This window comes from Limulus polyphemus, unplaced genomic scaffold (assembly GCF_000517525.1).
Source record: "Limulus polyphemus unplaced genomic scaffold, Limulus_polyphemus-2.1.2 Scaffold4747, whole genome shotgun sequence".
Lineage (NCBI taxonomy): Eukaryota > Metazoa > Arthropoda > Merostomata > Xiphosura > Limulidae > Limulus > Limulus polyphemus.
In genome coordinates, this window is record NW_013670357.1 from 42728 (window position 1) to 57712 (window position 14985).

At 36.0% G+C, this 14985-nt stretch overlaps 2 protein-coding genes across 2 annotated transcripts in view; one reads left to right on the forward strand and one right to left on the reverse strand.

Moving 5' to 3' along the window:
- LOC106471633 (squamous cell carcinoma antigen recognized by T-cells 3-like) overlaps positions 1-6752 on the reverse strand; it is a 42339-nt gene extending 35587 nt beyond the window's left edge. Inside the window, exon 1 of the mRNA XM_022400253.1 lies at positions 6705-6752. Coding sequence (XP_022255961.1) covers positions 6705-6752 — 48 coding nt within the window. The remainder of the gene's footprint in view (positions 1-6704) is intronic.
- Positions 2439-14985, forward strand: part of LOC106471634 — a 26391-nt gene continuing 13844 nt past the window's right edge. The window contains exons 1-2 of the mRNA XM_013932249.2: positions 2439-2520; positions 9387-10188. Coding sequence (XP_013787703.1) covers positions 9400-10188 — 789 coding nt within the window. The 5' untranslated portion in view covers positions 2439-2520; positions 9387-9399. The remainder of the gene's footprint in view (positions 2521-9386; positions 10189-14985) is intronic.

The window sequence follows — 14985 nt, forward strand, 5'->3', positions numbered from 1 at the left end:
AAACGTTTATACCGAGAAAGTTACGGGAAGTTCTGCTGCGTCAGTCCCATGATAGTTTAACAGGAGGACATCTCGGAGTTAAGAAGACATTGGGTCACCTACGGCAGAGATTTTACTGAATAGGTATGAGGCAAGATGTGGAAGAATGGTGCAAGACATGCAGTACATGTTGTGCTAAAAGGGGACCCAAGCATAAGGGACGTGCTCCAATGAAGTTATATGAAGTTGGCGCACCAATGGAAAGAGTAGCCGTCGACATTGCTGGTCCTCTGCCCCAAACTCGTGCTGGAAACAAGTACATTTGTGTGGTGATGGATTATTTCACCAAGTGGCCAGAGGCATTTGCAATACCAAATCAGGAAGCTACAACTGTAGCTTCGGCTATTAGTGACTTCTTCTTCAGATTTGGTATGCCATATGAACTGCATTCAGATCAAGGCCATAACTTTGAATCAGATGTGTCCCATGAATGCTGCAAGTTGTTTGGCATACGAAAGACCAGAACAACGCCACTTCACCCACAGTCTGATATGATGGTAGAAAAGTACAATTGGACACTGGGACAGGAATTGGCAAAGTTTTGTAATAGTCGCCAAGATGACTGGGATGTCTTACTCCCTCCACTGTTGATGGCCTTTTGGACAGCAGAGCATGAAGCCACTGGATACACTCCAGCAAAGTTGATGTTTGGTCAAGAACTTCGGTTGCCAGTGGATCTGTTAATAGGACACCCACCTTATGAAGAGTTGCCTGAAAATGTGTCAGAGTTTGTGAAAGTGTTATCAGAAAGGATGGATGATATTCACCATGATGTTAAAGCACAAAACGTCTGCTGATTCAATTAAGCTATGTTATGATAAGAGATCTACTGAAGTCAGTTTTGTACCAAGAGACAAGGTGTGGTTGCATAATCCCAGGAAGACCAAAGGGAAGTCTCCTAAGTTATCATCTCCATGGGAAGGCCCATATGACATAGTGGATCGTCTCTCAGACGTGACATTCCGGATAAAATGTGATCGGCGAGGTAAGAGAAAGGTGGTGCATCCCAACAGGCTTTGGTGTTATCACGGTCTAGGATATTTCAGTTTGGACGAAGTGAACAATGGAACAAATGACGCTGCTGAAGATGTGTCACCTGAAAAAGCCACTGTCGAAGAAGAAACTATACTTGGTTTTGAGAAGGGAAACAGTGAAGCCCTTAATGAAGTTACTACCAATGATAGGCCCTTTTCCTGATGAAGCAGGAGAACCCCACATGAAGCAGAAGCCAACGAGATGGAGACCAGTACGGAAGATGATACGTCCCATAAAATTAAGAGACTTTGTTGAATTTTGATTTTGTGTTTGTAAATTCTGTACATTTAATTAAGTTATTGTTAATTGTTTATTAGTTTAATGTAAGTGGCTATCGTTCGGGACAAACAATACTAAGGAAGGGGTAGTGTTACGACAGCGGAAGTCACGTGACACTAGTAACACGTTATGAGCTTCTAGAAAATTCATGTCCCTTCGTGAAGCCCTGAATGTTTACTAGATATGCGGTATTCTTGTATATAACACCGCCAAGAAGTGACGGCAACAATGGAATTGAATTGCAGACAGAGATAGAGATGGACACTTGAGTCGAGCACGTGTTATATAGCGTTTGTTTAAATTATAGCGTGACTGTGGAAATTAAGTGTATTGCAAAGTTGTATTGAGAAAGAATAAACTAGTTTTATTTAAGAAAGAACTTGTATCGCTAAAGTTTCTTCGGAAATAATTTTTACGGAAAATTACACTTTACTTACGGTACCTCTGTTCGCTTGACTCAATTATCTATATCTTCAATTCTACTGCTTTTTCTCGCCAGACTTATATACTAAAAAAGAAGGCGTCTTGCAAACACTCTGACATCGCGTGGTTCCTCGATAATTCCAGAAACTCCAGCGCGCATGCTCCCAGTGGTACGCAACTTCCGCTGTCGTAACAATACATTATGTGATTTAGCGTTTAATACTCTTCAAAGACTTTTGTTTTGATTAGAGACATAAAAATTCGTTCATAAGTGGGCCCAGGTTCAAATATTGATTGACAATGTTATAGTGAAATGTCTTGTTTAATTTCGGCATAACCGACTCTTTGTGTCAAAAAGTGTTATGTAAAGCAACATTAAAACATTTTCGTCGATGTGTGACTATATTTGCGACACCAAGAGTCTTTCAAGTCTAAAACTGATGTCAAAGATTGACTGAAGAGGTTTATATGGTATTCAGTTTGTGTACGATTTGACTTTTGATACTAACAATTGTATTTGGAATTACATAGTATAATGCATTAAAAAGCTTGATACAATTATATTTTCTTTAGAGAGTGTGTGAGACAGTGAGTAATTTCTTATTGTTTCTTTGGTGTTTTATATCTGTTATTTACTTTCTCTTTTCTACACCAGGTTTCGCTTTGTGATAATTGTATCATTATGGAATAGTACTATATTCAAATACAGTTGTGCTTATTGTATGGAGGTTGTCGCTTAACCTGGTAATTTTAATGTTGTTAGTTTTATAAGAATTACTTTTAACAGTTTTTCTATTTTAGATATTTGAATGTTAATCTTTTGGAAATGTGATTGTTCCACGTTTTACCTAGTGCCCAGATTGACTTTATAGTTTTATCAAGTATATTTGATTGCATATTCGTTTTTACTTTTTACTATAAGTTTTAACCTAAATATTACTATTAGTAGATTAGCTTTACTAGTATTACTAATAGTATTAGTAGGGCTGATAGTATTAATAGATGCTCTTTTTACAAGTTGACACTTAGGTCTTCCACTGTTTTGTTTTTACACTATTACATTTACACTTTTATAGTTACTTCGACAAAATTCTATTGGTACAACAGTGTCGAATTGTTAAAAAAAAACTACCGAGCCCTTATATTAATAAAGCAGCATTGGCGAAACGTAGACTGTTTTTTTTGTCCTTTTCTAATAATCTGGAGAGTAAAGGTCGTTTTGTTTTACTAATTTTATTTCCAAAATGTTTAAATTATTCCAGTATGCATTACAAATTTTTAAAACCAAACTAATTGCTTTCTCATTGGTATAACACTATTAGTATTAATATTATGTTGATTTTGCATTAATGTGGTAATTATTGTTTAAACTAGCCCACATCATTAAATTGTCTTTTGCTTAACGTAATTAAATACCATCTGCCATTTATGTCCATAGTTCATCATATCCCTTTGTAAAAGAACAGTGTCCTCCTCACACTCAAAACTTTAATATCATTAGCAAAATTGACCAATTTGTTGATCATTCCTTTATCAATATTGTTAACGTTTATAGAAAAAAGTAAGGGTCCCAGCACAAGCTCTAAGGTACCCTACTTGCAACTCCAATCCAGTTTGACTGTTTATTACAACACTTTTCTCTCTGATCAATTAATCCACATAGCTAACTTACCCCCCACGCTGACAGAGATAATATTCTTTACTAGTTTTTTTTGTGTAAATTTGTCAAAATCCAGGTATACCGAATTTACATCTCTACCCTTATCAATGTAAGCAGTGACATCTTTGAAAAAGGTCAAAATATTTGTGAAATAAGATCTTCCCTGTGTGAAACTATGCTGGCTGTCCACAAAAAAATTATAATTTTGTTAGGTAGCTTTGCAAAACATATTTAGTCATTCTCTCCAAAATAAGAATAACTGGTCTATGATTACTGAGAGAATGCTTATGACTTCCCTTAGAAATAGGTGAAACATTTGCAAGCTTAAAGTCTTTTGGCACCTGCTCACTACTGAAAAACTCCATAAAAAATACCTGAAATTTTTCAAATTTTATGTAACTCAGTTTTTGTAGTTTTGACTTTACTTTTTTTTAGCATTAACATTTTTATGTTACTATAGCTAGTTAGGTTACATATATATTGATCCCTACTTGTCTTTATAAAATTTTAAAATGTTTTATTTAAAAAAGTAACACAGAAAGAATATATACAAAAAAGTGAAAAATAAAGTACTTTTCTGGGTTTTTTTTTTGCTGTCAGCTGTTGACGAAACTTAACCCTAATTTTTTATGTTAATGGTACTACTGAACTAAATAATTTTTAATTTAATTAAATAATGTACCAAAGAACACAGAATAATAACATGTAAAAACCAGGCAATGTCCCATAACTATCACAGTTTTTCTGACTTTCTAACTGTGGGACAAGAGCCCTTAAAAATTCAGCTAAACTAGTCAGTGTGATTCCCTTAGGAATAAAGTTTGAACTGCAAAGGAAGTATACAATTCTCTGTACAAATAACAATAATTTAATAAATCATTTGATAGATTAAAACATTGGTTTTTCTGTTGGTTGTAAATAATATACTATTAAATGTCACAAAGAACTATTGGCAAGTAGTGAAAGAGAGGATGTGAAAGGTGGGCATGGCAAGAGGGGTCTGATATACTTTGGACCACTTCGTAAAGTAATCAGTGATCATGAATAGGTAGCAATGACTGCTTGTAATCTCTAGGAGTGCAACAGCAATTTCCATGGCTATTGTCTGTAGAAGAGACCCAGTAATTCTCTTTTGGAGTTTACCCTATCTCATCTGGTTCTTTCTCAGGATATCACTTGTACTGTGTTGCACTCACACTATCACCAAACACCCCAACTCAGTTCAGGTCAGATGGTAGCATAAGTATGCATCACACCTTTGTGCCTTCTGGTCCTAGTGTTGTGTAAAATATGAAGTGTATCTTGTCAGAGCTCGGGGGGGGGGGGGGGACCACTAGCTGCAGCACTATCAGAGCACACAACTTCTTAGGCAAGTAAGAATGGTACAGCACACCTTCCTGCACTCATACTTGTACATACCAGTGCCATAGATTATATGGCTGTGCTACACACCTCTACTATTATTGGGCAGGCCTGTCCTTTCTGGATAGCGAGAGAGAGCCGATACTAAGTCAGGGTCCTTCAGTTGCTCGTCCAAGAGATCCTGAAGTATTAACTTAAGCAACCATCCTTCAGTGAAGTTGTCTACCATACAGCCTATGGTTGATACAGTATTTCTACATGGTGTTTATAAATGGGCCAGGTCTTAGTGTGTGGTCAGATGATCCATCTAACAAGATCATATTCTTGCAGTGTTGTTATTCAGTGGTCTGTTGTTCCCTCCAGATTTTTGAAATTTATCAACCACTTCAGCAAACCAGAGTCTACACAGATGGTGAACCTCCTATCATACAAGTAATGTTGAAAAAGCTAATCACAGCAGATGGTTTTTTCTTTGTTGTATGGTATCTGGGTTTGGAAGCCATGAGTGTATGTCTAGCTTTGTCACTAGGTTAGTACAAAAACATTCACTAAAGAGAGATTCAGGGTTTGTAATACTTAGTCACACTCCTGACTCCATTCAAATTGCACTTTCACTTTTGTGAGGGCTGAAAATGGTGCTGCTATTGTTGAGAAATTGGCTACAAGTTTTGTTTAGTTTAAAGTCATGGACAGTCTATCACCACAGCTCTCATAGTCAGGTCCATTGAGACTGCATTTCTCCTGAAATGAGATCACAGAACTCTGCCTCCATCCACATGAGCAAACACATTCCAGGTATCAGTTTCAGGTCTGCCTTTCTTAAGCACTAGATTGTCATTCTCAGGCTCTCAGATACTACCTCAAAAGTGTGGCCAAACACCAAAACATTGATATAGAACAAGCATCTCTCCTAGACTGCTACTCATGGACTATCATGAGTAAAGCTAAAGGGGATTTTGATAATTCCTGCTGATCTTCAAGCTTCTTCAGTCGAGATCAGTTTGCTTTCAAAACTTAGGGAACGTGTTTCACCTGTTGCACTGTCTCTGGAGACCTATTCCTCAGGACTCTACCTCCCACTTGTCCCACCCCAAATTCTATGATTAGAGCTAGGGAGTCCTTACCACACTCAGTTCCCAGTCAATGGGGTGGTGGACAGAGGATTTATTTTGGAGTGTTGAGTTTTCTCCACTCACAGAGAAGAGGGTGAAGTTGGGGACCCTCCTACCTGGGTCCCTAGAACTTTTTCTCAGATGTTGGTAGGAGCAGGACCAACCTACATGGGAGCCTATTCGTAAAACCAATTATCTGCTTAGTTATCCGTGGGGGTGTGCTTGGACCGTCTTAGGAACACTGTCGGGTGTTAGGTTGTTCATACGGGGGGTCCGTTATCTCTTCATAAATCCGAACGTGATGCAGTCCCATCTTAGGTCCTTGGTGGAACAGTGTTCCACATCCTCTCCATAATACCATAGGTAAGTGGAATTCTCCTTGCCCACTTGGTTGGGGAATGAAGATGACTATTCGTAAATCCAGACCAGATGAGTTCTGGACCTTGGGTGGAGTGTGGCATATGTGATCCCATTAATCCAAGCCTGGGATTTTGCCTTTTGGACTTCTTTAGGTTGTTCAGAACGATTGTCCATTGTGGTGTTGCTTTCTTTCTTGTGTAAGTCCAGTAGTTCGAAATGCATCATTCCATGGCTACAGGTGGGGATCCTATCATAAAGATATATATATATTTGAGGTCCAACTGCCCTACAACAAATGTGGGATATAGATACCATGACACCTTAAATCCAGCCCCAAGTCATGGAACCTTGGCTGTGTGGTTGGGGCTGGTCCATCATACTTGTGTACTATTCCATTCTTTTCACTTTTCCGTAGTTCTGGGGGAAGAGCAAACCTGTTCTGGATGTAGTGTGGTTTTCCCCACTTGGGTATCACTTCTCATGGTACACCTTTCTTCTATGCAGATGCTTTCTGTATAAACTATTCTTTCACCGGCCTCTCCACCTTCTCAATGTGGGATTCTAACTATAAGTGTCAGTGGAGGTATGTATGTTTGGAAGTTATCATGTTCCTAATCTGAAAATGTATTTCCAAACATACTTAACTCCGCTGACACTCTCCCTCCCTTCTTCTCCACTAAAAGCCGGTGTTAGTGACCAGGATGGGGTAAGTCTCGGAAAAGTGATTATAGTCTGCATACAGTGCTTATATACATTACATGCATAGAGGGCGTGTGAAGGCTGGTGTAAAGTTTTGCAAATTAGATATTGCCGAAGGCGGTCAAGTGTGGTGTAAAAGACTGGAGCAAGCAAACACAATGTTAGATGGCAAAGATGGAGATTGAGAAATAGCTAAAAGAGTCAGCAGAGGTAAGTATATTTGGAATTACATTTTCAGGTTAGGAAAATGATAACTTGAAATCTGTCCTTCAGAGAGGGGTGGTAAATAAATTAGAGAAGAGGGAAGACAGAGAATGATGTCACAATTCTCATGCTGGTTGAGATTTTGAATCATTTGAATATTTCCTTATGAAATTAAGAAGTTAAATCTTATATAATATTTCAATTTGATTTATTATTTGTGTTTTGATGCAAAGTTTATTTCTATACATTGATAATAAATTAGTTTAATTAAATTTTGAACATAACTCTAAAAAGTTGTGATGTGCACTTTTACCTAACCCTAGGGAAAGGATTAAAAAGGTCAAATAAACATAATACCTTATAGTACAATGACATTATCTTTTTTGCCATGTGTTGGTACTACTACTGTTATATAGTAGAGAAACTCAGAATCCCTACATCATGTAGTAAACCAAAGATCTTTATAACAGTTGCTGTTTTACTTATTAATATCTGTGGAGATAATAGAATTTCAAAAAGTGAATAAAGATTCTGAAGGTTAAGAGTCTACTCTGAAGATTTGGATGATTCTGCACATCTGGTCTTCACTTGAACTGGCTGGATTCTATGTTCTATATTAACTATCATGGGCAAGATTACACCATTTATTTTAAACATTGTTGAAAATAAACTTGTAGCTGTTCTTTTACAAATAAAAAAATAAGTTGAGTTAACATTTATTTACTAAAGTTTTACTTATTTAATTTCATACGTAAAAACATAATAGCAAATTTTGCTTTGGATTAATATCAGTACATTCTAAACAAAAAACCTTAGTTTGAATTTTTTTCTTTGCATAACACTTGTTCATAGGAAGAAAGTAGAAATAGCTTTTTAACAAGATAGTGGTAATTGAAATCTTGTAACTTCGATATAAGTGTAGCTTGCTATATCTCAGCTTTGAGAAGTCATAGGCTAGCAATCTAAACATGTAATGAAAGCTCTTTTCTCAGTTCTTTACAACTGTATAAGCCAATCAGACTTCCAGTTCAGTAGAGATTGAAACAAAATGACAGAGGTCTATTTCAGTGATGTGTTGCTAGAGAAAATGTTTATAAACAAGAACATACCAGTTTCACTCCAGATTGTTTTTTTAAAGCTTGCTTTATCATTTTAAACCTAATATAAATTGTTATATTGCAGTAGGATAGGAAAATAACTGCTTTTGGTGGAGCAAGATGATTTAGCCATGTTCAAATCATTTTACATTTGACCACATCAAGTTTTGTTTCACCAACAGGACCATTGTATCGAGTCTTATTAATCTAAATAACTGCTTGAAAAGGCAAAGAAAATCACTGTAAATAAATGTATATAAAACAGGTTTAGAACTTATTACATATATCAGACATAACCTTCTGATTAAAAATTGAAAAAGTTGGCTTGCTAATAATTTTAATATGCCAGTTATCATAACCACATTGAACCTGCTTGCACTGTTCTTTGAACGAGTCAAAGGTAAAATTTAATTTCAGAAAATAAAACCTATATATGAACATTTTAAAAGAATGTAGGAAGACAAAAATCAGTAATTGAAATCAATAAAGATAAGCATTTTAATGGTTTGTTTAAAAAGTGTCACAGTAAAATTGTTTTTGGATTTTGAAGAAATATTATGATATTATAATTATATATAATACTGTAATAAATAGAAATATTACATATAAAAATAGGATATTTTATTTTCAGAAGCTAAATAATATATTAAAAGTTGATCTTAAGTTTCAAGCTATTTCATCCAATAGTTTATTTTTGCAATGCAATAAAACAAGCCAAACAGGTTTATTGAATCTATGCACCTGGATGTGAAGTAGTTAACATCCTTTTGGAGCAGGAGGAAGCATGTTTACCCAAGATAAGATATTGAATTGTTTAAGTCAGTCAATTTAAACACTAAAAACCAGTGTAAAAAATACCTGAATATACCTTAAAGTAGTTATTTATTTATTATGTGTTATTTTGTTGTTATGAAAAATTGAAAAGTAGAGGTTATTTTTCTTCAGTTATACTGATTTGGGTATTTTAGCTGGCTTTTTCCACATCAAATATTTTGTGAACATTTCACAAGCAATTATTGAACTAAGAATTGAGTTGAATGGTGTAATAACCTCTACATTTTTGTTTTAATGACTGTATTTGTGTGCATGGTATAGATTTACTTCTTTTTCTTTCAGCACCTCAGATCCAATGTATTCAGATGTGGATTGGACACCTAACCCCTTTCCTCCATTACCAACTCCTTCCCTGAACATATTGTCTGAAGCTGATTCATTACTTTGTCTTACTCCTGAAAAGTCTTTTAAAGACCACCAACCAAACAGTTCAAATTCTACAAGTAAGGCTAGTGTTGGAGATAAAACTGAAGTAAATAATGTTTTAAATTCCATCTTTTCAGTTGAGCAAAGTGTTGTGAATAAAGACTGTCAAAAAAATAAGTTAAAAAATAGAAACTTCAAGAATAGAGTGAACGACACACCATGTTTGGCCAATTCTGGTGTTCAGAAAGAAAACTTCATGCATTCAGCAAGTGATAATTCATATTTAAAAAGAATTAATTCCTGTTCATCTATTATGGTTCCTCAACTGCCAGAAATTGAAAAAGAAAAGAGACATGTATCATTTGGTGGTTTTGAAATTTTTCCATCACAAGCAGCAGGTACTGGAGGTCACATAATACAGGAAAGGTCAAATTCACTCTCATCCAACCTAGAAAAAACATCCAGAAGTACAGAGAATAGAACATTTGTAAATAAGCCTATGGCAACCACAAAAGCTGTTAACAAATCAAATATGAATTATTGTTCAACCCAAGAAAGTGTTCCTCTTATACAGAATGAATTAGGAGCTCCAAAACCAAATTCATCCATCAAGGTTGTTCAAGAAATGGAAAAACTTCAAAGAGATGGTAATGTTGATGATGCACTTTCTCAGAAGCTAAGATCAAGTGACAAAAATGGACATACTATGGAAGACAAGGTACGTACCTCTTAGTTTATACCATGGGTGACTTACAACAAGGGACCATTTGATCTTTTAAGGTTGTCCTTACACATCCACCCTTGAAAAAAATAACAATTTAAATCCACCCTTTATTTTTCTCCTCCTAAGCACATGCTGACCTATGCTACTGCTACTTTTCCTTCAGTTCTATGAAAAAAAAAAAAGTTATGTGCTTGAATGTAACATAATTTGTGTTGTTGTTTTTTACATGGTTACTTCCAACAAGACCAAATTATTTCTAAAATTGTTTATTTATTTTATTGGATGTTTTTATTTTATTCTGTCATATTTCATCCTGCTATTACCACACTTCTGTTTCACGCATGGATTTTGTCCAGTCTCTTGTGAGATAATCTGTACTCTCTTCACAGATAGCCACTCTTCCTTGAATGTCTACCAGAGAAAATGGAGCATTTGCCGGTGTTGAACTCTGTCAGAACTTATAATTCTTTGCCAATTGTCAGAGTAAAAAGGCTTTTACTTATACTTCTTAATAGTATAAATATACAATGTGTTGTTTTGGGGGTTAGGATTATCCTACACTAGGTGTCTGTGACTTGTTAGCGATAATTCAAGGATAAATAAGCAGCACACATTTCACTTGTTTTCAAAATAATATATATATATTCGGAACAAGTTAAATGTATGTACAACAAATTCTTCAACACTATAGATATCACTATATATGTAGTTTTCTCCTTCTTGTCAAAAAGTCCATTTAGGCCTATTCAATTACTTTACAATTTCAGTTGACAAGTCGTACTATTTTCTCTATTACTATCGCACTAGTATTCTGTGTATGATTCACTTGCAGTTGTGATACAAGTTACCATAATCATTTGGTCTTCTTTCTTCTGAAGATTCTGTGTTCCCTTTGTCAAGTGCACTCAGGCTGATTGAATTACTTTAGAGCCATGCTTTAACAGAATAAATTATTTTTCTTACCTTCTTTTCTACTGTTAATCTTACTTTAACATATTAAATGTTAGGCTTATGTCAATCGTTAGGCCTATCACTTCTACGATAGTTAACTTCATGCCAAACTTTTTGTTGTTTTAACTCTGCTCTCTTCTCCTATTGTCTGTCTGCTGTTTCTGCTCATCTCACTCTCTCTCTCTCTCTCTCTCTCTCTATATATATATATATATATATATCTTTATCACTTAATCGTCTGTCCACCTTCTATATTCTCGAGGTCAGTGTATTGCATGTGACGTTCATTTGATAGTCTCAACATCAATAAATTATTAACAAAACTTTGTACAATCATCTACTTTTAACTCTCATTGTAACAAAAACTAAACAATAATAAAACATTCACTCACAAAACTAAATTAATCAATAATATCTAAACCAAACTGTGTTTTATATCATGACAATCTCTGCAACATGGTTTCTCCCCAACCACCTAGTATTCCTCATCTTTCAGATTTCTTTACTTGGCTATTCAACAAAAGTCTATCAGTATTCACTATTGCTGGCTATAGGGCAGCCTTATCTAATACCTTTCATTTCTCCCAATCCTGTCACGTTTTTTTCTCTTTTGTTCTTTCTTTCCTGTGTTTCTCCTTTTGTTTGATTTGTCTATCTCATCCAATACCTCTGCTTGACTGGAATCTCAATATTTTCCTTCGTGCACTTACCTTTCCACCATTTGAACCTTTGGCCACTTTCTCATTGTACCACCTTTCATTAAAGATGTATTTCCTGCTCCTTTTTGCTTGTGGATATTGTAAGTATGATATTTTTGTTATCAACTTCTCCCATGTCCTTTATCACCATATCCATGTACTCCTATATCCAAATCATAGTTTTTCCTTAAAACTTAAGGAGGACATGAAAGGAACATCACCTTCCTGCCTATTTCATTTGCTTCCATCTCTCATTTGTATTCCTGTGCCGTTTCTGATAATCTTTGTCCAGTACGTGCTTTGTGTTGTTATGCTGTGTGCACTGCTTGCTTCCATGGACTATTTTCTTTATCTGAGACCTCTCTTCTGTCACCCTTACTGGTTGTCCTTGCCAACTTATTAGGCTTGCTTATGCATCATTATCTGAGGATTCCTGTTGATTTTTCAAGTCTCCTCCCACCAATTTTGTCATCTCCCCCCTCACCCTGGTTGTCCACTTCCGTCAGCCATTAGAGAAAATTGTACAGGCTGGCATGTGGACCATGCTTCACACTTTCATAGCCCACTGTTTGCATTACTGGACCATCTCCTCCTCATGAGGCTATTGCCTGCCTCCATTTGCCTTTCTCCACACTTCATTTTATCTGTCAGAAGGTAAGTTCTTTCTTTTTAATTCTTACCATTATAGTGGACTTTTTCTCAATTCTTGGATCCCATTCTGTGGTGAGTGGTGCCTGTCTAAGTATATTTCAACATAAATGCACACCATACAGCCAGTTGTAGTCCTACAACTCTCTCTAAACAGATAAGGTGTTCCACAAGACTGCTCAGGGTTGCCTTGCAGTATCTTGCTTCATAAATAAGGCCCAAACCAGACCGTACCAACTCATGGACTATCATGAATAAAGCAGTATCAAGATCACTGCCCATCCCTCCAGTCCTGGTTAAATAAATTGGGACTGGCCTGCTTTTCAAAATATGTTTTTTTGTGATCACTTATTTTACTGTCTAACAGTGTTGGCTTTCCTCTGGACTCCTTACACCATTCTTCCTCCCTCCTTCATTCCTAGTGGCATACAGGAGTTCTTACCACTTACCAGTTCCTAGCCACTGGAGTGATGGACCATTGAGGCTTCTTCCAGAGTGACCATTTCCACTCAGTTGAGAGTTGAGAAATGGTGTTATGTTTGTGTAGATGATGAGTACTCTCCTCCTACCTCTAACTGGATGAAAATTTCCTATGCCACCTGATTTTGAACTGGATGAATCCACCACATGTAGTTCACCCCTCCAGCTGGCTTTCCTCCATCCTACTGCTGCTTGGATATCTGGACTTGGATTGTATGGTGTTGAATCAGCATAGGACCAGCCAACACAAGTCCTCACACATGTAGGGACCCTTCTCCTAGTGTGGAGCAAACAAAAAATTATAGACTTCTCCTGTTTTTGGATTGGAGTTGCCCCGCCACATTTGCATTCCCCCTTCCTACCATTGCCTGGATGTCGGTTTCCCAGGAGGTCTGGTGTTGGTTATGTACTGTGTCTGCACACACATATGCCCTGCCTCAATTTTCAGAATGGAAATTGATTTTCCCTTCTGATTCCTAGGCTTGAGGGGAAGGTAGTTGGGATCATCCTCCTACTGCAGACCAGGAGAAAAGTATCCAGTGCCACCTGGTTTTAGACTGGAGTTAACCCACCAAATATGGTCTGATGCATCCTAGCCACTCCATGCCATCTGATGTATCCAATTACAGATTGGACATACATGTATTTTTCTGCCCAACTGAGTGATGTATATCTTCACAGTGGGCAAAGAGAATACTTGGCACAGATTGTGTGTAGGCTCCCCTATATGTTAAGGAATCACATTCCATGGGTTCTCTTCGGAAACCTTCCGAAGAGTCCTCATCTAGGTATTTTTAGACTGTCAACCATATTTAATCATTAGGCCACTTTGCAATGCTACCAGTTGGTTTTTTTTGGCTTTAGGCCTATCAGCTGCCAAGGTCATTAAGGCTGTCATTGTGTTAAGACTTCTCACCATTACTAAAGATGTGTGCAGCTGGAATAGTTAAGTGTGCAGCATTTGATTGATTGTTGTGTAGCTGTGCAGCTTAGAGGGAACACTGGTTAGGACCCTTGGATTACCAAAGAAGAGGTAAGGTGAGCCCTTGGACCAAGAGAGGGCTTCTGGCAGTCATTTTTGCACTCTTCACTGAAAGAGCTAAGGGTTGATTTGAACCTAAGACTACAGGCATAAAAAAAAAAACCTACTCGGATATGAGCAATAAATAAAGATCTCATCAATTCAATATCTTACAAGTTTCATTTCCTTCCATTATTTTTTGGAATTATGTTTGATAATAATTCTCATAAGTTGTATATTTTTATTGCATAATAAATTATCTTGGTTAGAAAAATGATACAAGTGGAATCATATTCATGTATTTGTGTGTTGAAAAGGAGGAAAACATGATATTTTGTCATTCTAAAAATCTGTATTCACTCACTACAGTTTCTTCACAAAATTTCTTAAGATATAATTTCTATATTTCTATTGCATAATAAATTATCTTGGTTAGAAAAATGATACAAATGGAATCATATTCATGTATTTGTGTGCTGAAACATTTCCAAAGCATTCAAAAATTAGATAATCACAATGCACTGTACCAATTATTCTTCCTTTGAAATAAAAGGAGGAAAACATGATATTTTGTAATTCTAAAATCTGTGTTCACTCACTACAGTTATATAATTTTAGATATAATTTCTGTTATAACAGAATCGTAATATTAATATTATTGGTTGAAATTGTCTTTGAAACATGGCCACAGTTTATTCTATTGCAAACTAATATAAGTATGTCACATTTCAAAATATATATTAAACTGCAACTTAAATTTCTGTATTTAAAAAAAAGTGTGACAGTTTCACACACTTTAGAAGCCATGTACCTGCTTTTCTTGCAAAGGAAATTTTGACAAAAAAAATGTAGGAGAATAATCGTAAGTTTATGTAACATCACAATAACATCCTTTGTGCTGTAGCCTAATTAGGTAACCATAAAAGAATTTGGACTATTAATATGAAGCTTGTATATATATATATATATATATATATATATATACACACACAC